This window comes from Acipenser ruthenus, chromosome 5 (genome assembly GCF_902713425.1).
Source record: "Acipenser ruthenus chromosome 5, fAciRut3.2 maternal haplotype, whole genome shotgun sequence".
Taxonomy (NCBI): domain Eukaryota; kingdom Metazoa; phylum Chordata; class Actinopteri; order Acipenseriformes; family Acipenseridae; genus Acipenser; species Acipenser ruthenus.
Window position 1 is genome coordinate 64,008,153 of NC_081193.1, and position 25,143 is coordinate 64,033,295.

The 25,143-nt window shown below is 36.7% G+C and overlaps 1 protein-coding gene across 1 annotated transcript in view; it reads right to left on the minus strand.

Moving 5' to 3' along the window:
* Positions 1-328: 328 nt before the first annotated feature.
* LOC117402529 (adenylosuccinate synthetase isozyme 2-like) overlaps positions 329-25,143 on the minus strand; it is a 78,256-nt gene continuing 53,441 nt past the window's right edge. The window contains exons 7-13 of the mRNA XM_034003767.3: positions 19,697-19,778; positions 17,989-18,115; positions 16,759-16,913; positions 16,072-16,196; positions 6,534-6,631; positions 6,104-6,253; positions 329-1,594 (exon numbers count right to left, since the gene is read on the minus strand). Of these exons, the coding sequence (XP_033859658.2) occupies positions 1,542-1,594; positions 6,104-6,253; positions 6,534-6,631; positions 16,072-16,196; positions 16,759-16,913; positions 17,989-18,115; positions 19,697-19,778 (790 nt within the window). The 3' untranslated portion in view covers positions 329-1,541. The remainder of the gene's footprint in view (positions 1,595-6,103; positions 6,254-6,533; positions 6,632-16,071; positions 16,197-16,758; positions 16,914-17,988; positions 18,116-19,696; positions 19,779-25,143) is intronic.

Below are 25,143 nucleotides of genomic sequence, written 5' to 3' on the forward strand. Positions count from 1 at the left end.
GCCTGCATAAAGAGGGTTCTTCCAAGGGGCACACGTCTGGGAGGTGCCCATGCTCCAGGCATGCAAGGCACCACGGAGCCCCTTCGGCTTTCAGCTGCCGCTGATGGTCATGCCACCGCTCCATGTACTCTCCCCTCTTCATTTCTACCATTCTTCACTTCCAAACACAAAACCAACAAAAAACATCCTTTCCAAACAAAACTGTGAATCCGCAGTACTTCTCCTGGCCTGAGTCTGTGGAGGCGCTGTTATCTCATGCACTGACACAATATTTGGCAAGATGGCTTGCAGGTGAGGTCAGACCAGGAAATACACAGGTGACAAGTACTGAGTGAAGCGCTGCTGCGCGGATTTATTAAAAATAAAAAGATTAATCAAAACAAAACACTTCTCACAAAACAAAAGGTAAAATAAAGCAACAAGTAGCATGCTGGTGTAAAACCAGCATGCACAGCAATTGTTATTTTAAATGTACCTTTCTAGATCTCTTTGTCTTTTGTTCCACTGCTGAACACCAGCCCTGAGTAAGAAATTTGTGATGCTTTTAAGCAGCTGTGCTGGGACTTGATAGCTAATCATTCAATCTGACCACAGTCTGCACGTGAACTATTTTGTGACCCACCCGTGCCCACATACAAACATACACTTTAAATCACCCGTGCTACATAACCCAAACCCTACAAAATAAATAAAATACACCCAGGGGTGCTGGGGGATACCCTGTCACACCACGTAAAATTTGTTCATGTGCCCTCAGACTACAACTGCCCTAATAGAGCAGTAGGAGACAAGTCCAGTCATTGGAAAAACATGGTCTGAAGCCCATTACTAGTGCTAAAAGCCATGAGTATTAAACTACAAAATAAGGCTGATTAACTTATAAGTTGTACTCGTAATGTTTTCAGTTGCTTAGTAACTTGTGTGTGCTAGACAGCTAGAGAGGATTTTAAATGAAAGTAAATCCAAAGCTAGGATGAGCCTTTTACCCAGTAAAGGCTGTGGATTGCTCTGTGATAAATTAGCTAGTGTTAAGAGGTTCGTTTCACAATTCAATGTTTTTCAAGTACCATTTTATTTTATTTATGGAATAGTAATAAAAGCCCAAAATATAAAGCAACTGTGACCAATTTATTACAGAAAGGGATTTTTCTGCAATGGTTATTTGGCATTTATGTCAGAGACCTATGAATTCCGATAACTGAATATACAACCCTTTAAAAAACATTTTAAGAGCATGGGTCATCATTTCAAGAACAATGAATGCTGAATACAGTATTACAGATTATGATGTTTATTCCGGCAAAAAAAAAAAAAAAAGATTTCTGTATATATGAAAAAGGAGTGTGCTGTGGATACATGAGTAGCACTCCTATGGATCAATGGTATTGCGCTATAGGATTCTGTTGCTAATGAATGCTAGAAAGTCCAATCTGCCAAAATGTCTACATGCAACATTTGTCTGTGTTCTCCTGCCCCTCTTCTCTCTTTGCAGATCCCAAAGCAGCTGCTGATGAGTGCCTTCACCCTGGGTGCCACCTTCTTCAATACAGCTGGATCATTGACTCTCGAGACTTGCCCACACCGATCCACTTGACTAATAAATAAAATTAAAAAAAACATGGATTGATACAGTGCATAATTTTTATTTTTTTTAAGTGTTAAGAAGCATGCAAGATTCTTACAATTTTTACTTATAGGAACATCAGTGACATACAACCACTTCCAGGGTTGTAAATACACAAATAGAGCTACCAGTATCATGCAAAAGTAAATCACCATGACCTTTGACCACATGCACATGTGAAAATGCAGCTAGGCTGACAGATACTGAATGTACTAAATAATTCCTATATCAATTTTCTTTGCCTTGGAAAGCAGTTCTCTTGATATAGCTTGCCTGACCACTTTATTGGGATTGGTCTACCCGATTGAATTTCAACCAGCATGTTCTCCAGGTATACTCTGGGTCTCTTGATTACTCTGGAAGGCTGAACTAATTCCGTAGTTTACAGAAGAAAGCTACTCGACAGTGCTGTACTTGTACCTGATGACGACAGCTAGTTCCAAGACACTAAATCGACAAGAATTGAGTGGTTTTAGGAGCATGACAGACTTCAGGAATCTTCCAATTCTATCCAATTAATCATGTTTGAAAGCTGCACTCATCGTGACCACCTGCCTACCTCTCTGAACCAATTGTGTGAAATATTACTGACTGAATGGATTAACATCCCTTGAGATACATTTCCGCACAAAGTGGAGACATTCCATGTCATGTCAAGGCTATGATCAGGGCAAATGGTGGTCCAACATTATATTAGGTACAGGTCTGAATAAAGTAGCCAAGCAGTGTATGTAGAACTATAAGTTAGATATACAGGCCCATATGCATAAAAGATAGCTGTAATTTCCAGCCATTAAAAAAAAATTACTGGACGGCAGGGGTGTAATTCTGCCAGTACTCAGCACCGTGACTTATTTTGATGCCCGTACTGGGTACCGGGACTTATTTTATCTGCTTTTCATTCAATGCGCATGCATTCCATCTACTCTTACAGAGTCCACTAGTGTTCCGTGTTCCGTTGGAAAGCAGTCTCGTCACAGCACCTAAACTAATTAAAATATTCTCGAAATGAACAAATTGATCACCTACTGACTTGAGTTCTTGGTAGTAAGATCATGAGAAGTTATTTGGCAGCTTTGGTGCCGATCATTATTAAACCAAAATCGGGCAGTTTCATTTTGGCATGCGTCACAAATCTCCACCCATTTCACAGACATCACGGAAAAAATCACACATTTTTCTGTTTAAACATTCCCTTATTTATGATCCTTTCATATTTACAGAGACATATGTTATTTTGTTAGAGTCAATATATGAAAGACGTCTACACAACTGTAATATTATTTTTAATATAACATTGTTATTGAGTTATGTATTAGAAAATTGACTTTTTTACCTTAAGTAAAATATTTTTTTCAAACTGGGTTAATTAGTTGATTTGTTCAGGTATTCAAAGTGTTTCTGTTAATCATTAACGTTTACAAGAGTTGTGTAGCAACTATCTTCTTTTGCTGCTTGAGTGCTTAAACACAAATAAAAACCACTAGCATTTTGAAAAATTAACTTTATACTATTTTAATATTTTGAACGATATATTTTTAAAATGTTTTGTTATTGCATTTTCTGATGGGGTTTCATTTTCTGACGGGGGTGCATTTTCTGACAGGGTTGCATTTTCTGACGGGGGTGCATTTTCTGACGTTACACCGGCATTTTGAAGCAGAATTGATTACTCTGCTGTCTTTTGTTAAGTAACAAATTCAAGTTTGACTGAATTTTGTAAATTTTAAATGAATTTATTTTTTTTAATTAAATGAACAATTTAAGTTGTGCTACATTTTTAAGCAGTGTATGATTAAAATAAAGATGTAAAAAAAGTTATTGTAGTTCACATTGCATAGGCTACATTTCTCTTTTTTACTGTACAGTTATAATACGCAATGTTTGACAGCAAGTGGCTATAAAAGTTAATTTCACATTATATATTTTTTTCTACAGAAGTTTTTTTTACTAGTACAAATGCAAAATGTTATTTGTGTGACTAAATTTATAAATTGTTGTCAAGCACACAATATAATACTAGTTATTCTTTGTATTCATTTTCTGAAGCAAATGCAACAAGTAAGCAATACCTTTCATTTTTGTCATAAATACAAGAAGTAAACGATATCTGTTCGTTTTTTTAAATGTATAATAAAAAAAAAAAAAAACAGTTTCAATATAGGCACTATGCCTTCTAGTAGTTTACAATACCTTACCTGCTTATCTATTATTATTGGTATCGGCCGATATGGGTAGATAACCATCTGCTATCGGTATCGGCCAAGAAAATCTTTATCGGTGCACCCCTCATTTTTATATATAGTTGTTGCAAACATTTAAATGCTTGTCGTTTTTTAAAACATAATTGCAAATAGTAGACTGCAATGGCATTTATACAACTGTTCAGTTTGTTAATACTAGACCTATTAGACGTGTCAAATAGAATGAAAGCATTTTAGTGCCGAAGATTATAAAATGTATTTTATTATTTTAAAAAGACATCTAAGGACGCCGCAAAGTAGGCCATGTGTTTAGTCTGTCATTGCATTTTATTTATGTAACATCTGATTTGAGTTATAAAACGTTGTCTTGTTGCTTTGAATCTTCCAAAAAATGTACATTTTTAGCAAGATTTTTTCACTTCTGCCGCTGTGACTTGTTCCTTACGAAAAAATGACTATTTTATATATTAAGTAATGCACAAAATAGATGACTGCTCAGTTGCAGTCTTTGCACACTGCCCGTCTTCTGAAAGCCGTTTTCTTTATGTAGAAAGATAGTAGTGATCGATTGACATTATTTAACATCTTCTAAATAGGTCTCCGGGGGTGGTTGTTTTTGGTTATTATCGGTTAAAACCAAAAACTTCAAGCCCTGGTTATAATTTCAGTTATTTTTTTATGGTTGAATTTGTATTAAAAAATGTATGATGTACCGATATCTATACGTTTTACAAGTAAAACTGTCTTTAATGTTTACGTGTAGGAAAAAAAAAAACCACAGGTGTACTTCAGTAGTCATTAATGGTTTTAGACGTGATTTACCATCACAGATTGTTACCCAGAGATTGTGTGTAACCAATTGTCAGAGGTATGCAAACCACTGTCATGTTTTGGCTACAGTAGTCCCTCTCTAAACTGGACAGGAAGACAGGCTGTCTGAAGTATCAATCATTGTGCTGAAATAACACTAATGTATTCTCTGTACACATTACATAAAATCTAAATCTGTACAATGGTCATATTATAAAGTACAGTAGTAAAATCAAATGAACACCTAGCACACTTTTTTACTTTACAGGCTACCACTAACACAAAATAAATCATGCTGCTGCATTGGACACATTACTGTACAATACAGAAATAATACGTTATGATGTTAAATTGAAGCTTTTTTTTTTTTTTTACTGTAGCCTACTTACTACACAATTAACAAAAAACAGATCATGGTGCCGCATCGACACGCTATGATGATACTATACAGTAGCTTACATATACTGCACACACTTTAGAGAAATACTTTTTAAATTTACAGGAGAAATCTGCAAGTAAAACACATGGCCTATCTGCTACTTTTGTTTTCTGTTGGTATAAGTCAAACTTTCTTTTCTCTGAATCTTGCATTTTGAACCACTGGAGTCCATCAGTATTTCTGAAAGCTTACTGTCCTTTTCCAACCGTTCAATCGCAGTTAGTTTAAACTCTGTAGAGTATGAGTTTATATGCCCTCTTTTTAATCATACAGCTGTATGAAATCAGACTAATAATATTATAGTGATCTTGGTTAACGCAGGCAGGCGCATCACACAGGGTGAGGCAATCCACACACAGGTGGAGGGCGGGCGTGAACCTGGGATCTCTCGCACTAAAGCATACCACCGTACAAAAGAGCCGGTTCCTTTGCAAGGAGCGTGTTTCGGGCTTATGTCTCTTTATGTGACATACGTCACCTACCAGCCCCGCTGCTGCCTACTCCTGCGCATGATATGTCAAGGAGAAAATTGGAGATGGTCACCTGTATAAAAACCTGCAGCTTTCTGCGCTCAAGGGAGGGTGAAGGAGAGAATGAGCGAATGCTACTGACCAGCGAAAAAGGTACTCCTTACAAGAAAGCTTAGTGTCTGTTTTGTTTGGCCAACGTGCCCTTTCTTTTTATGGTTTTTGTTTAACTGTTTTGTTTGTTTAATAAATAGAACACTGAGTGCCAATGCGCTCAGTTTTAGCCCCCGTACCCGTTTAGTTGTTGCACTTCTTCCTGGTCCGTGACGTCACCACACACGCCACTCAAGCCCACCTGATCACATACTCTCAATAATAATATTAAGTTATGGTGTAGGTTCATTTATGGAAAAAACAAACACATGTTTTCATTTTCATTTAAAATCACGTGGGTTGGACAACTTGCCATTCAGTTAAGTGCATTACAAAAACGTAATAATAATAATAAATCAATACACCAAAAAACCTGCACATACAGTTACCACGGCGAATCTCTTACCAGGCACATCAAGGTGTTCTTCAATAAACCTAACATATTTCTGTGCGTTTTCTGGCAGCTCCTCAAACGTCCTAGCACTGGTCGTGTCTGTGTTCCAGCCGGGGAGGGTGACATATTGAACCGCTACCTTGTTTAAGACCTCTTGATTGGCTGAAAGAAGACAAAGTAAAAGACAAGAGCAAAACTAGCATCAATGCCAATAACATCAAGAAATAGCACTCGAACTTCATCTTTTTCCTCAACACTCCTCTGCGGTTATGGCAGACATAGTAAGATAAAGTTAGCTGTTATGCACTCAACAAACCAGTTGCACGGGCACCCACTATCCAGTCAGTATATTGTTATTATTTACAAGCACATTACACACAGTTAGTAACTAGGTTAAATCCAAGTTATTAGTGGCTTGTAGAAAATGTTTTTTTCTCTTTACCTGGAAAGTGAGGTATTGATTCATCGTCTACCTTGTAGGCAACACCAACTTTTATTTCTGGAAACACATCTAGGATGTCCAGCTTGGTTAGAGCTAAGCTGAGACAGAAAAGAAGGACGGGTGTTTAGCGAACTTTTCCCATCATTACACAAATAACATCTAAACATATCACTGTTGACCGGGGTAGGTGGTGGTGTAAACACTAGTCCACATCACACAACTACCAGTACAAGTAGACAGTTATTTTATTGAATTCCTTCATCAGTCACACAGGATCTGCCCTGTCACAGCCCAGTTAAATCTGTTGATGCTATTCATATATAGTTCAGTCTACTATACCATTAGAGTGAAGAATAGATAGCGGTAATGTTTGAGTAAAAGGAAAACTGCTGTGTACCAAAATGAACAATAAGAAAAAAGAAGAAAAAAAGAAAAGGATATTTCAGGTACTTAAAAAGGTAGAACAATTGATTACAAATCAATTATCAGGACGTTTCGGACTACAAGTCCTTCATCGGCTGAATACAAAAAACAGTGCTTTAAGAAGTTGATAAAAAACAAACAAGTAGTCTTTTAAACAAAATTCCAGAATGTTGACGATGATGATGATGATGATGATGATTATGATCATGACCTCAGAATAGAATGTTCATTCCAAATGGCTCCAAAGTGCCTAGTTTGAAAATAAGTTCACATTCCTTTTGTTTCCTGACAGCATTAATTCCATAGCATTGAACCATCCCACAAATTGCGATGTCTTCTATAGTGTGGTCATTTCTGTTAAAATGTCTGGCGACAGGAAAGGTAGAGGTGTTAATTCATTTACATCTCAGATGTTCCACGAAGCGATCAGCCAAGCGTTGTTTTGTTTCACCAATATATAGCTTGTTACATTTGATGCAGCCAATGCAATATACTATTCCTTTACTAATGCAAGTAAAAGTATCATGGATAGTAAATGAGGATTTTGCTCCCTTAACTACTGTGTTGCTGTGAATGTATTTACAAGTTGCACAGCGTGACCTATTGCATGGAAACGTACCCTTAAGACTGTCCAGATTGGGTCGAATGTTACTGTGGACCAGATGCTCTCTCAGATTTTTGTCTCTTCTGTATGACATTAGAGGAGGGTTATTGAAAATAGGAGCTGTAGAAGGATCATCTTGAAGAATGCTAAAATTTCTTTGTATGATGTGTTGTACTTTTTTGGTCATAGGATGATATGCAAGAACAAGGGGAATATGATTGTTGGTATTCTGTGTTTTGGTTTTGTACAAGGCATCCTTTCTGTTTATTGTCGATACTCTTAACTGAGCTTCTCTAAGTATAGTGTCTGGAAAACCACAGTTTCTGAAAAATGCACACATGTGATTTGCTTTATTCAAAAAATCACTATCATCACTGCAAATGTGTCTCATTCTTAGTAATTGGGAGTATGGAATGGAGTTGCGACAAGCTTTGGGATGTGAGGAGTCCTATCTTAGATATGAATGAGAGTCTGTTTCTTTGTAGAAAATTGTAGTATTGATGGTACAATTAGAAACCGTGATGGTAATGTCTATGAAAGAAATTTGTTTAGAAATGTTCCATGTATACTTTAGAGCTGGATGAAACTGGTCAATAAAATGTATGAAATCCATTAAATCTTCATTAGTGTTATCAGAGATGCCAAATGTCATCAATGTATCTAAGGTATAACATTGGTGTATGTCCCTTGTACTGTTGAAAAACTTTATTTTCGACCCATCCCATAAAAAGACATAAAGGCATAAGAGGGCCCCATTTTTGTTCCCATACTGACACCTCTAACTTGTTTATAAAAGTCTCCATTAAAGGAGAAACAATTCAAAGAAAAGGACGAGTTGGGCTAGTTGCAGAAGAATATCGGTTGCAGGTTCTTTTACTGTCCGTTTAATCAAGGAAGTATTTTAGTGCTTGTAAACCGTCACTGTTGGGGATAATTGTGTAGAGGCTTTTGACATCCATTGAGGAGAAAGTTATATTTTCACTGTTACCATTTAAAGAAAAATGATCTATTATTTGCAAAAAATGGTTAGAGTCTTTAACGTATGAAGGTAGACATTCCACAATGGGTCTGAAGACATCATCAAGGAACTTGGAAATTATTTCAGTGGGGCAGGAACATGCTGACACAATAGGACGGCCTGGGTTGGTAGGCTTATGAATTTTAGGAAGTAAATAAAAATGGCTACAGCGAGGGTTTTCAACAATAAGATTAGCTGCAGATTTTGGTAATAAGTTATTCTGGATGGCAGAATGGATAGTAGATGTGTCTGTAGTTTGTAACAGTTGGGTAAGATCATTTGGGACTTTTGTGTAGAAGTTAGTGTCAGAAAGTTGTTTAGATGCTTCTTCTATATATAGATCCTTTTTCCAAACTACTACAGCTCCTCCTTTGTCAGCAGGTTTTATTATGATGTCATTACATTTCTGTATATTCTTAAGGCATGATATTCATCTGTTGTCAAGTTTAAACGATTAGTGTGTTGTTGAAAATTAATTTGACTTATTTCTCGTTCACATTTATCAATAAAAAAATCTAAGGCTTGAAAAGCTCCGGAGGCTGGTGTCCAAGTAGAGTGCTTTTGTTTGTATTTATGGAAAATATCTAAGGAATCAGAAGCTTTTTTGAACCCAAGAATAACTCCAACTTATATCAAACTTGCAAGATCAACATGGAGCAAGACAAGATTTACCAACCATATTAATTTCATTAAGAACTGTTTAAAAGTAAACCTCATTCCTAAAGGCTTCAGAATGAATTTCCATCCAAGCGACAACCATAGAGGGTATTACAGGCAAGTGCACAGTACTTTATTTAAATGTAGTAAAAGTATCATGAGGCATACTATCAAAAATTATCAATATAAAATACAAAAACTTGACCATGATATAATAACTTCCAAGACATGCTTAAATAATAATGATTTATACTACCAAGCTTGTCGCCTTATTCACAATTTAAATGCAGATATCTATGATTTCATGAAAATAAATAAAGCAAAAAAATGGATTAAGCTCAAGGAAGACTATAAGACATCAAAGACTACCATTAATTATCAAAATATAAAACAGCAAAGACCACATACAACTGTTGTTACAATCCCAGACAATTTGCACTTACTTACTTTATTTAGAGATATCTCTAAATCATTTGAAGATATCTTCAAATGAACAGGAAGCTATTTTGAGATATCTGGAAATGACTTCCTGTGAAAATGCTCTGTGTTTTCAATGGACTTCCTGTCTATTTAAAGATATCTTCAAATGAACAGGAAGTTATTTAGAGATATCTCTAAATGATTCAGATATCTCTAAATGAACAGGAAGTTATTTGAAGAGATGTTCAAATGATTTACAGATATCTTTAAATGAACAGGATGGTATGTGGTCCAGTGGTTAAAGAAACGGGCTTGCAACCAGGCGGTCCCTGATTCAAATCCCACCTCAGCCACTGACTCATTGTGTGACCCTGAGCAAGTCACTTAACCTCCTTGTGCTCTGTCTTTTGGGTGAGACGTAATTGTAAGTGACTCTGCAGCTGATGCATAGCTCACACACCCTAGTCTCTGTAAGTCGCCTTGGATAAAGGCGTCTGCTAAATAAACAAATAATAATGATTTACAGATATCTTTAAATGAAGAGGAAGTTATTTAGAAATATCTTTAAATGATTTAGAGATATCTTTAAAACCCTCATTTTAAGATATCTCTAAATAACAGTTTGGCGTGCCATGCTAGCACAATCCATATGGTTTCCATATTATTTCAAGATACAGTGCCTTGCGAAAGTATTCGGCCCCCTTGAACTTTGCGACCTTTTGCCACATTTCAGGCTTCAAACATAAAGATATGAAACTGTAATTTTTTGTGAAGAATCAACAACAAGTGGGACACAATCATGAAGTGGAACGAAATTTATTGGATATTTCAAACTTTTTTAACAAATAAAAAACTGAAAAATTGGGCGTGCAAAATTATTCAGCCCCTTTACTTTCAGTGCAGCAAACTCTCTCCAGAAGTTCAGTGAGGATCTCTGATTGATCCAATGTTGACCTAAATGACTAATGATGATAAATAGAATCCACCTGTGTGTAATCAAGTCTCCGTATAAATGCACCTGCTCAGAGGTCCGTTTAAAGCGCAGAGAGCATCATGAAGAACAAGGAACACACCAGGCAGGTCCGAGATACTGTTGTGGAGAAGTTTAAAGCCGGATTTGGATACAAAAAGATTTCCCAAGCTTTAAACATCCCAAGGAGCACTGTGCAAGCGATAATATTGAAATGGAAGGAGTATCAGACCACTGCAAATCTACCAAGACCTGGCCGTCCCTCTAAACTTTCAGCTCATACAAGGAGAAGACTGATCAGAGATGCAGCCAAGAGGCCCATGATCACTCTGGATGAACTGCAGAGATCTACAGCTGAGGTGGGAGACTCTGTCCATAGGACAACAATCAGTCGTATACTGCACAAATCTGGCCTTTATGGAAGAGTGGCAAGAAGAAAGCCATTTCTTAAAGATATCCATAAAAAGTGTCGTTTACAGTTTGCCACAAGCCACCTGGGAGACACACCAAACATGTGGAAGAAGGTGCTCTGGTCAGATGAAACCAAAATCGAACTTTTTGGCAACAATGCAAAACGTTATGTTTGGTGTAAAAGCAACACAGCTCATCACTCTGAACACACCATCCCCACTGTCAAACATGGTGGTGGCAGCATCATGGTTTGGGCCTGCTTTTCTTCAGCAGGGACAGGGAAGATGGTTAAAATTGATGGGAAGATGGATGGAGCCAAATACAGGACCAATCTGGAAGAAAACCTGATGGAGTCTGCAAAAGACCTGAGACTGGGACGGAGATTTGTCTTCCAACAAGACAATGATCCAAAACATAAAGCAAAATCTACAATGGAATGGTTCACAAATAAACATATCCAGGTGTTAGAATGGCCAAGTTAAAGTCCAGACCTGAATCCAATCGAGAATCTGTGGAAAGAACTGAAAACTGCTGTTCACAAATGCTCTCCATCCAACCTCACTGAGCTCGAGCTGTTTTGCAAGGAGGAATGGGCAAAAATTTCAGTCTCTCGATGTGCAAAACTGATAGAGACATACCCCAAGCGACTTACAGCTGTAATCGCAGCAAAAGGTGGCGCTACAAAGTATTAACTTAAGGGGGCTGAATAATTTTGCACACCCAATTTTTCAGTTTTTTATTTGTTAAAAAAGTTTGAAATATCCAATAAATTTCGTTCCACTTCATGATTGTGTCCCACTTGTTGTTGATTCTTCACAAAAAATTACAGTTTCATATCTTTATGTTTGAAGCCTGAAATGTGGCAAAAGGTCGCAAAGTTCAAGGGGGCCGAATACTTTCGCAAGGCACTGTATCTGTAAATCAATTTGAGATATTTTTATTTCATTTTTAGATATCTCAAATAGATTTACAGATATCTTTAAATTAATTTTAGATATTTTAAAAACTGCACAATTAAAGATATCTGGAATTCAATTTGATATATCTGGAAATGTTTTACAGATATCTTTAAATATTTCAAGATATCTTAAAATGCCATTTGAGATATCTGTAAATGATAATTTGGCTTGCCATACTAATCCATCACATTTATCCAGTGGTTCTCAACAGGGGGGCGCAAAGCAATCCAAGGGGCGTGCGAGAAGCGTCCCCCAAATGTGCAAAATGTTTAATACTTCTGCGATTAACGTGTTAATGTTTTTAGAGATTAATTTTTTTAACACTCGTTAATTGCCTTGCTGTGTCTTGAGCCTTTCAGCACACCGTACTTCAATCCCGGCCTCGGCAACATTGCATTGAGTGTCTGAGTGCAGTTATTGTTTAAATAGAAAGTTAGTCACTGAACCGCATAATGGTCCAAAGCACTAAAAATGAATGGAAGTTTTTTTTGTTTTTTGTTTTTTCTAAAATTGGACAGAAGGGTGCTTACTTGTCTACTGTTAATGTGAGTTCCAGTATCACACACAAGTACATCTAGTCTGCTGTGTGTGGAACACGCCTTCACTTTTCAAAATACACGAGCAGCTCTTCTGCTACAGACAACAACAATACAACAACAAATTAAACCCACTAGTATAGACAGAAATTCAGGATCAGTAGGCTGCGTTGCAGCTTTTTTTTGCACGTAGTATGTAAAGCCTACCAATTTTTCTTGTTAGTTTGCAATTTCTGGATATGATGACATTTTTTTATGTTCTCTTCACAATGAACAGTTCATTTCCAAGAAGTGCTTACTGTAGCTACATATTTATAATTTTGAATATATAAAAAAAAAATGATTTCAGTCCACAATCACATTTAAAAATAGATATCCTATTTATTGTGCTTTTTGATCTCTGTATGCTGCTGATCAAGCTTGAACCGCACATTTTATTGTGCTGGTTGTATTTGTAATTTCTAAATTATTTCCCCTAGAAAATGTTGGTGACGGTCTCAATGGGTAGATTTCCTGGTTAAATAAAGGAGACACCACGCAGTACGTTGGGGTACCGTTGTACCCTGCTGGTCTCTCTTGTTCATATTACATCATAAGAATATTCCTGGTTCCCACTAAACAAAAATGGCTATGAGTGCAGGTTGACACTCGCAGTTAAAACATAAACGAAATAATACTCATCAGACATGCCACCAAAAACTAGAAAAAGCCCTGCAGAGCCTCAGCAACTCAGCATCTTCTCACAGAAAACAGGGTGTATGGAGACCTGTTGGACGACCTAAAAAAAAAAAACTGCCACGTTCAAATGAGCCCAAACAAGCCAGCATTCTGCAGTTCGTCCTTGGTAAAGCAAAAACACACGATAACTGAGGTAGTTTATAAATAGTTTCCAGTAATTATATATATATATATATATATATATATATATATATATTAGCTCAAAGAGCCAGCTGCCCTATTTATATATATATATATATATATATATATATATATATATAAATATATTTATATATATATAAATATTTCTCTATAATATTTCCCTTATCATAGAAAAGCCCTACTATATATTTGAACGATCGCCCCTATTACACTGCAATCTATATTTTGTATTATTATTATTATTATTTTTTTTTTAAACACTTCAAGAGCTTGTAACGCATGCATTTAACATTTTAATCCTATAGTGATACTTTGGGTGCCACGCTTTCACACTGGACACTCCAGTTTCTTACAGAGATTATGTAAAGCCATTTATTTTAGTGGACTAACAATTTCAAGTGTTTGCATATTTTTTAAATCTAGCGACTTTTATTCTAGCGTTTTTCACCTACAAATGTGGTTTTTCATGACGGGTGTCTGTATGCATTGAATAGTCTGTATAGTCAACGTGTAGGGATGCCCTGAAAGGCCTTATTGCATTTATAATACAGGTCACACTGGATTTGAAGAAAAAAAAGCATAAATCATGTTTAGGGCAAAAAAATATTAGTTTCTTTTATTAAATATCCTTAAACCAATAAAGTAATCCCATTTATAACTTTGAACTACAGACTAAGTTAAGCTGAGTAAATTAATTTTATTGGACCATGCAAAAGCAAGTACATCTGTATTTTTGATATTGTGGACATTGCCATTGAAAAGATACACCAGGGGGCGGAGTTGAGACGGCAGTTGAGGTATTTTTTTCCCTGTCACTGACAATGCAGACACACTCTTTGCGCAGAACAGACTGGAGGAATAAAAATAAATAAAACAATGTCTTGGATTTCAGTAATTTTTCAAGGTCTGTGTCTGAGAGGGGTGGATAACGCGCAGAAGTGTCTTTTTGTGCTTTTCTGTAGCGTTTACAAACCACTAAAAATACATTATTTGGTATTTTTTTTACTATCTTCCTTTTTATTTAATTGTTCGTGTGGCAGTGTGCCCCGCCCCTGTGTGTATTTTATGTTTATATGTTGCATGTGCTGTATTAATGTTGGTGTATATGTATTGGTGCACAGGATATCATGTGGGGTTATGTAGCATGTGTGTTATAAAATGTATCTTTGTATTTAGACACGAGGATGGCACAATCACTTCACGTGCAGATTAAAGTGGGTATTTGTATGGAAGCACGGGAAGAGCACAAAGTAGTTCACGTGCAGATGTACCGAGATTCCAACTGAACGAATGATTAGCGATCTAATCTCGGTACAACTGCATAAAAGGGTGAATGTTTCACTCATTTCACTTGGGGTTGGGTGTACAGTGAGGAGGTACAGGAGAGAGAAGGAGAGTAATTAAAAAGTATCAATAACAATGGCTATCCGTGCTGACCCAGATACTTCTTGTGTGTTTAGTGTTTGTCCCGTTTGTTAGTGTCTGTCTGTTTTGGCCACCACACTGTTTATTTTATTCAGTGTTTTGTTTTCTGTTTAAACCTTTTATTTTACAATATACCGTCGCATCAGTGTGTTTCATACCCCAACACAGTTGTCTGTGTCCACTGCCTTCCGGGTCTGACGTCACTCTGTAAAAGCAAGATGGCTACCGTCCGATACTTTAAATTCTGTGAGGCAGCGCAGTGATTTAGAATGAGTGACGAGGCTCCCAACTGTCTATATCCATCCAATATATGGACAGCTGGATCCTTGCTCGACCAATCACATTGCTTGTTTCACATTCCATTGCCAGTCCTGGATTAGAAATATATACACTGCTGTGCAAAAGCCTCGTGCCCCCCTTGAATTGCTTCGTGCGCCCCCTGTTGAGAACTGGGTGAATGTGATGGATTAGCTACTACAACACTTCATATTAGCTGCTCATGTATAGTTTACTTTGAGTTGTCGTGATCACAAGTTTTTGAAGATTCTGATCAATGTGAATTAAAGATTGCTAAATGACAAGCTTGGTTTCTTCTTACACAAACTATGCCGTATTAATAACAGTTAAAGTTGTTTTATAGTGGAAAACACTAGTGGAGGCTTTGAGTAAATTGTTGATGCTCATAACATCGATATATATATTGTAACTCTTGAATGTGTCTGAGACTTTTGCACATCAGGGTGTATTATATATATATATATATATATATATATATATATATATATATATATATATATATATATATACACACACAGGTTCCATTTTAAGATTAAGAAATATCATTTTCTATTTACAAAGTCTTTTTTTGGTAAATAGAAAATAATATTATTTCTTAATCTTAAAATGGAACCTTGGTTTCAGTGATGTATATACTTCAGAAAATAAGACTTTGACAAGTTGTACTATAAGAGTACGATATGCCATCGACAGTAAGAGAATATAGCGATAAACAGAAGACAAAAACACTGTTTATGCAGTATAAAACTGTGGGAAACCATTCAAGATAAAATTCTATAGAATACCAAGTCTAATCTATATTCAGAATGGAAGGCTATTACGAGAGTATATTGTGCAATTCCTGTGACCTACGCTATGGTTTTGAGCTCATCCCTTCACTCAGCACCCCCAGTACACTGGTTTGGCTCTTGATAGCACTATGCTTCTTTACTCACTTACGCAGTAAACCCATTGATCATGTGTGCATATTTCAAAAGCACCATGTCCAGCCAGCCACATCTCCTCTTCCGGCCTGTGGTGACTCCAACTTCCTTTCCTCGGGTCTGCAACAACTCACCAATCTCCTAATGTAGGAGTAAGTAAGAAAAGCATGTGTCACAACATGTGCAAATCTTCATTTTTTTTTTGTTATTTTTTTTAACAGTATGCTAACATTTTTATGACGTTTGCAATCACCTGAGTAATTCTAATTGCAATTACTGGAATACAGGTTTGTTTGTGTCTGTGTTAAGGTGCTTTCACCAAACTCTAATATAAAATACATACAAAATTATTTGCTTTCCTATCAAAACTGTATTGCTGCCCATTATTCTCTTTTTCAAAACTAATATTACACTATAAAAGGGGAGTAATTTACTATGGTATTTTGTACCCACCTCAAAAATAAACACTGCAAACAAAGAGCCTAATGTAGACTGTACAGTCACGTACTGAAAATAGAGGGCTGGTTACACATTTTTAAACAGGTTGCCAGGGGGCTGTTTGGACCAAAGTTAAGAATAGTCAAGGATGTACAGTGTTATACTGTAAGACACCAGGAATTTTAAAGCAGACGCTCCCTTTTCCCTGTAGTTGTACTGAATATGTGTATAATCTTGTGCATTGAGAATAAAGTGTATTCCTTACATTATTCTGTTCAGAAGGGAAGGCACCAATCCCCACTCTTGTGGTGTATGCCTTGACGACTCCATACACTTCTCCCACATTCTGGGGTGGCATCCCCAGGCCAGTGCAGACACCCCCAACTGTGCAATTGGATGAGGTCACAAAGGGGTAAGTACCTGAAACAATGAGCCAAACAAACAGTGAGGAAAACAAACTGAAGAAAATATGCCCAGTCTTGTATTTCAACAGACTTGCAAAGTCAGGTCCAGCTGGTTGAGGCGGTTTTGAAAAAAAAAAAAGGGGATTAAGTATTCTTGTTGTTTAAGTGGCAATTATTTGTTATGTACATCAATGGTTTAAATGGCAGTTATTTGGTATGTACAGCAATGTGAATACTTGGAAACTAAAATGCCATTACATAAAACCCTGCAAATTAGGAAGGCCAGCAGGCAACACCAATTGAGGTCATTAAGCTTGGCTTGCATAAACACATGATTGCTTTGTCTAAGGTTGCTGCATTGCAAATCAAAAGATATGCTTGTAAACAGAGATAGGGGTTTCAAAGAAAGGCCTGACATGCTCAGGCACCTTTAGGTATGTTCTGCTTTAGGGTTTAATTAATACCTTGAAAGCCCTGGTCTCAAATGAAGAGGTATTGTGACATTGAACTTCAGCAGGTAGCTAAATTCCATTAGGTACTAAAACCAGTTTTAAAAATGCCCTAAATGAGATGAACTTCTAAACAACAGCTAATGGGTTGGGTTGCTCAGTACATACTGTAGTACCAGCAATTAGATGTTGACAGATCAATTCAAGCTTGGGTCATTACTTGAGCTGAAATGTGTTTTTTCTGCAGGATCAGATCATCTATAGTTTGGTAGCACTGTGTTGCTATGGATTGTCATCATAGTTAAGTGTTTTATTAAACCCAGTATTAACAACCAAAAGCAGGGGTATAGTTTTTTTAGTTTTTTTTTTTAAATACATTATGTGAATCACAATCAGAATCTTCTAGCTTTTGTCAACAGAGCAGACAGGCCTGGATCATCACAAGGATTCAGACCTCCAATAATGTCTATCAAAAGGACTAATAGAAGGCGTAACAAGATTAGTTGTGTAGTTACAGCAAGACCTACACATTTCCTATGAACAGAACTTGAATGGCTTGACAGCTTTTTACATGGAAAAGTCAGGGGGTGTTGTGTTTATTAGCACACTAAGCACTGGAAAGTATGGCTAAGACTATCCTACCAAAGTCGATATCAAGGAGTGCTGCATTTGCGCCTTCCACCAAGATCTTCTTGGACGGCCCATGCAGAGCTTCGTACATGAAATACACTCCATCTCGCACCATGGGCTTTATCCTCTCCACATACACCTGAGGGCAAAACAAACCGGGTTAGCGAGTACTGTCACCTATCAATTACACAGTAACAACATCTTTGAGTCACACCATGCCTAGACTACTGCAACTCCCTCCTGGCTGGCCTCCCTGCATCCGCCACCCGTCCGTTCCAGCTCAGCCAGAACTCCGCTGCTCGCCTGGTGTTCTCTCTGCCTCGCTTCACCCACGCAACTCCACTGCTCCGCTCACTCCACTGGCTCCCGATCACTGCTCGCATCCAGTTCAAGACTTGTACTCGCCTACAGATGCCTTGACCAGACTGCACCCAGCTACCTCCAGACCCTCATCTCTCCCTACACCCCCACTCAACCTCTCCGTTCCTCCTGCACTATAAGACTGGCTGTACCTCCTCTACGCTCCCCTGCCTCCAGAGCCCGCTCCTTCTCCACCCTCGCCCCGCAGTGGTGGAATGACCTTCCTACAGATGTCCGGACTGCCCAGTCCCTGACCATCTTCCGGCGCCTCTTCAAGACTCACCTCTTCAGACAGCACCTGTAGAACTCCTCTTTTCCCTCTGGACATTTATCACTCTTCCTTAAATGCGCTTTACTTGCTCTTATCTGCTCCCTATTTTACTGCATTTAATCCTGTACTTTAGAGAACTGTAATCTGTCACAAGTGTTATTTAATCTGTAGTATTTTGTATTTAATTATATCCTGATGTAACTATCACTGACACTGTTATCTGCTCTGTTATTGAATTGTATTTTGTAATATTCTTGTACTTGCTAGAACCAAAGTCATTGTATCTTATCTTGCTCTTAATTGTATTAATTCTTGTACTGTGATTCTTGAAATGTATTTTTGTTTATGACTGTAGGTCGCCCTGGATAAGGGTGTCTGCTAAGAAATAAATAATAATAATTCTCACAGAACTAACATGGCTTAAGGCCCTATTCAGTTAATTTATGGTGAGAAAAAGACGCTTGAGAAAAAATAATACATATATAAATTGAATTCACAGAATTTAAATAAATAAATAAAGATTATTCCACATTCATACATTGCATGAATCTGCTCTATTCCAAAATGTCTTTCCACAGAGGGAACAAGTTAATTGAACTGGACCATTGCTATTTAATGTAAGACTGGATTATTATTATTATTATTATTATTATTATTATTATTATTATTATTATTAATAATAATAATAATAATAATAATAATAATAATAATAATAATAATAATACTTTTTGCAGTGTAGAAATACAGATATTTCTTTTTTTCTCAACCTGACATCAAATTGGTATTGTAAATCATACAGTCTCAAAGACTGTATTTCTCTTAATTTCTAACTGATTCACAGAGGTCTACCCACTTACTTATCAATGCCACCCAGGTCTCAACTGAATCTGAAAATAATCCTCCATGACGCACAGGTGGATCACACCTAGCATATGATGGGTATTAAAGGATTACTGAATGTGAAACACAATGGCTCTGTTAAGCAGGCTTTTACCTTCAGATCTGGTGTACATCACAGAGCTTGGGCAACTCTACACAATTTAAACATTTAAGGAGGGAAAAAGGAAGCACACAATATCACCAACTTGCCTTTAGCTTTTCTAATTCTCCATCTATATCAATATCCAGGGTTGGGTACATTGATTTGTACTGATGGGCCAGGACTTTAAACCTGTAATTAAAAGGAATATCAAGTGAATAACACTACGGCAAAATCTTATTGAATATAACAATTTAACTATTTAAAACTATTGTGGCAACATCAGTGGTGTTAACGGGCAACAAACTGACGATGGACAGACAGGAGATGACTGCGATAGACTCAGTGGGATCTGCATGTTCCTACCCCTGTGTTGCAGATTACAGCATGCTGGTGTCGCTTGCAAGCAATTTTACATTTTCTAAAAGACTGAATAGGTAGAAGAAAATGGTGTGTTTATTTGCCATTTGCCCTCATAAAAACATTTGTAAATCTTCCTAGTTAAACCAGATATAAGCATTTTTTTTGCTATCTTTCCATGTTTAGGTCTTGTTTACAGGCATCTTTCCACTTTAAATTTGTTAAAACCATTCTGAATACTGAAAATAGTGTTTTAATATATATATATATATATATATATATATATATATATATATATATATATATATATATATATATAAAACTTTATAAATATATTCATTTGCCCACACACACTGTTTTAAAAGTAATCTTCCCTTTAAAAACAGATTATTAATAGTATAGTCATATAGTGCTCAGTGTTCAAACATGTTGTGGTTGGTTAAATAAATGGCATGTCACACCAACTTCAATTGTGCAGCAAATTCTGCCAGAAGATTTTGCGTCACTGCGGTCAGCACATGCAGATCCCACTGTAACAGTGACAAATAAACCTTGTGTAATCAAAATATTTAGGCTTAGCAGGATGTATTTAAAATATGCCAGTGTGAGGTTAACTCGATAAGTGAATGTGTAAGTACGTTTGGCAGCTTTAGGTAAGTATTCACGTCTGGAAGTCACCGTTTTTTGTTTCTTTGCAAGTAAAGCAGTTGCAGTACTGCTCTGGATTTCTGCCTTTTTCTTTTTGGTGAATCTAAATGTCTGTCAACATACGAGTTTCGGTAGTGATCTACAGTAACGTTGCAGGACATGCAGAAGAGTTTACCTCCATCGCTGTGTAAAACTCCTGCTGGATACTGCTTTACGTGATCTGCTGCAGACACATTTTTAGCCTTTTTAGAGACATCCATTTTCTTATTTACAGTGTGTAGTATTTTAATTTCCTGCTTAGATTGCATATAGTGACATGACATAATCACTGTTTCGTTAATGTGATTTAAAAATGTATGAAATACAAAAAATTATGAAATTATTTTTATTTCTTAAGAATATTGTAAAAATTGTGGTGTTGGGCTAATTTCACGATTTCCGCGCAGCCCCTGAAATCACTATTCACAGGGCCTTATTAGTAACAGAAAAAGTGTTTGTTATTGTCTACTTGCAAAATAAATAATGTTTTATTAGCTTTTTTTTAAAGTAGTCATGTAAACAAGTACAAAATGTTTTATAAAATGTGATAGCCTAGTTTAGCCTCCATGTACCTTACTTTATCAAATCAGTGTTGACAGTCCAATTTGTTTACATTCTTCAGTGTTAGCTGTAGAGACATCACATAGGCCCCTTTTAAAATATAAAACATGCATTGTTCACTTAAGCTTTTCTGCACTAACTGGTTAGCATGTTTGGTCTTTAGAGCATTTCTTCTATATACTTAATACATCACCTGCTGTAGTGATCACTTTCTGACTGCACACTGGTGTTTCTGTTTGAGTGGCAGATTTTCAATCTGCATTTAATGTCATGGCATCTTCTCAAGTGGGTGGAAAGACATGCATTTCCAGTATAGTTCATTTCTTTGCAATTTATTTTATAAATTGCATGTGATATATCAATCTCATTTCTTTTTTTAATTTACATAAAAACCAGAATGATCCCAAGCTTCGGTATAGGTTCGTCTTTGTTTTCGTCGGACGCTTGTTCTTTCATGACCGCCATTTTGTTTTTGTGTATGTCTTAAGTGTTCGGTGGTTACCTCTAATCAATATTTCTTGCACACTCTTTGCTGTGTCAGGCCCAGGAGCGAAGTGAGTGCAAGAGAGAGTGCACTGTCAACTTGATTAGAGGGAGCCACCATACACTTAAACATATTACAAATCATTACATCTAAATCAAAACAGATGAAACATGATATCAACATACTTAATCCTGCAAAAACAGGAAGAAAAATACATCTTGCTCCCACTCTGCTTTATTTTTCAATGAACCATACAGCCTACATTTCTGTGTTTTTTTGTGTGTTTTTTTTTTTAAGTTACCTTGTATTCAATCGTTACACCTCAATGGCTCAATTTTTCTAACAAACCCCCTTTTGCTAAGTTGTTTTGACAATCAAAGCAATTTACACTAAAATAACCACACTATAAAATTATACAAAACAGCCATATAATTAATACCAAAAAAACTATATACATATAAATGTATTAGGGCTGTCAGTTAATTGCAGTTAACAGGCCCTACGATTTTTCACAGAAAATTAAATTGTGTGTGCCAATTTCTTTGGAGATTATTTTTTTTAACGCGCGTTAATTGCACTCCTCTGTTTTGACCCTCTTAGCACACCGTAATTCATTCTCTGCGGCACCATTGTAATATACTAATATGCAATGCAATGAGTGCAGTCTGTGTTTGCATGGAAAGTTAGTCATATAACTGCATTATGGAGCAAAGTACTAAATGTATAATAGTATTTACTGTTAAGGAGAATATAACTGTTACTCAATGCATGCTTGTTTTATTTAGACAATTTTAAGTTATTCATAAAGAGAATGCTTCTTTTTTAAACGGCAATGAAAAACATCTGTAAAGGATACCTTTTTAAAATGAAACTGATAAGATTTAGCAGTTGGTTCAAACAATGTAACAGCAAATGCTGTATAATTCTGTGTAAACAAATATAAAAACTATAAAGAAGGGGCAACGACATTAATCCAGAAATAGGACAACAGGTTTTTGTTTTTATGCTGGGCTGTTTTTAATAATAATAATAATAATAATAATAATAATAATAATAATAATAATAATAATAATATGACAACACAATACAAATTTCACTTTCCAGGACGCTATAAAAAAATAAATATAAAAAAGTCTGTGTCTAATATATAATCCAGCTACAAATAAACAGACCCAAACAAATACGTTTTCAAACAGGATTTAAAAGATTCAATTGTGCTAGCATTCCTGATATGAATCGGGAGCAAGTTCCAAAAGACGAGGGGCATTATAACTAAATGCCCCGGCTCCAACAGAGTTCAAAAGAATTTTAGGGACTGTCAGAAGATTAGCATTTTCCAATCTCAGGGAATGACCAGGGACATATGGGGGTCTAAGACCATGTAAGGCCTTATAGGTAACAAGAAGAACTTTAAAATAATAATAATAATAATAATAATAATAATATTAATAATAATAATAATAATAATAATAGCATCAGTAATAAAACAAACTTGAATGAGAGGGATTCAGTCATTGTATCAATTAAATATGCAACTAAAACCAAGATTAACTAAGATTATAAATTGTAAAATCGCAAGATTAATCACAATTTATTTTTTTTAAATCGCTTGACAGCCCTAAGATGTATACTATATAGCAAACAATGTGCTATCAAATCAATAGTACTGTACTGACAGAAAAATCAATGTGGGCTTCTGGCAGAAAACAAACACCTTGTTGTTATGATACACATCATGACCACAGATTCTTGCAAGGTAAGAACTCCACACAAGAGCTATATCAAAACATTATAGTGGGGGGTTGGTAGTGTTATTGGGAAGCAGTGGTCAAAATTGCGTGTGCAAAGGCAGGTTGTGAGCTGGGGTTCTCTAGAATATAGTGTTTTCTGAATGTGAGAAAAGAGGACCAGGTAGCTGCATTGTATATGTGTGATAGGGGGACATTTTTTTAAGTTGGCCCAGGAGGTAGATATTCCCTGAGTCAGTGTGCTTTGATGTCTCTCTAAAGGTATTCCTTCAATGGTGTAGGTCTTGCACTCCATCAGCAAGTTTGTGATGGTTTGTTTACATACCGGCCTCCCCAAAAGACACAAAAAGTTGACCTGTTGGTCTGTATTTTTGGGTCCTGATATATAGTAGGAGAGGGCTCTTTTTCACATCCAGGAGATGGTCTTTATTTCTCTGCTGAGTTGTGAGAACTTAGACTGAGATAGATAGAATTCTGAGATGCCTTTAGGCAGAAAGTTGGGATTTGGCCTGCAAGTAACTTTGTCTTTAAGGAACTGTGCTTATGTGTAACAGAGTTAAAAATGTCCCACTTACAAAAAGAATTACTTTCACCAAAATGATTCCAATAAATGCTTTGCTATTAACGTAATCAGTGAAGGAACTTGTTGAAGTCTTAGGTTAAGGATTGGATGTCATTTTCCTGGTTGTTTTGGATGAATGAAAACTCTTGAGTAATGGCTCCACCTTGAAGACCGTTCTGGTACTATGGTGTGAAGGGACAGGAGAGTGTTTATTTCCCCCAGGAGAGCATGTCTGTTGGGATAGGACAAGTCCATGTGGATGTGTATTAACCCTGTTTTGGGTTGTGACCAGAATGGTTTGCAACAGCCATGTGGTGTTAGATCCAAGACCCATGTATCTGTTGTTATTTCCCTCCAGTGATGGAAGTGAGATAACCCGCCCCCGATGGGCAAGGGAAAGATAACTGGTTGGGGCAGAGTTGGGTGGTGGAATGTCAGGTTGAGTTGCTGGTCTGCTTTCCTTGTTTTGCCTGGGAAGCTGAGGGCTTGGGGAAACAAGGCACCAGCTGGCAAACAGCCCCATTGTTGGTATCCCTTGTAACCCTGTTTGGGTTTGAGCACAAGGTGTAAAGGTTTTTAGGGTTTGTTTGGTCTCCTTGAGCTGTGCAAGCTCTGACTTCAGGTCAGACCCAAACAGCTGATAACCTTGAAAGGGCAGGTCTATTAGCAATGACTGTACTTCTGTATTAAAGCTTTTTAGGTAGGTATTCCACCTTGCTTCCATTATTGAGGCTACTGCTCTTGCACTAGAGTCTATGCCAGGAGTGGCAAAACTTCCTGACCCTACGATCCGCATAACAACATTTCCATATGGTCGAGAGCCGCAAGACACATACTGTAAAACATTAAGCGTTCGCGAGCAAGACATTTTAAATACTAGCATTGTTTATTTATTTTATTTTTTTCTCAAACATTATAATGGAATCTTACACTTACTCTGTGCAGTACAGTAGTTGTTATCTCTTGATGGCAGCAAAATACACAAGAAGGAATAGAACATTGCACAGCCTACAGTTACTGTGTATTAAACTTTAAATGTAACACTATGGTATTTTTTCCATTATTTCTGTTTATATTGTATGTCCTACAAAACTCGCTTGTGTCGTTAAATCAGCTTCTTTACTGAATGCCAAAAGCAGCATCTGCCTTAAGCCT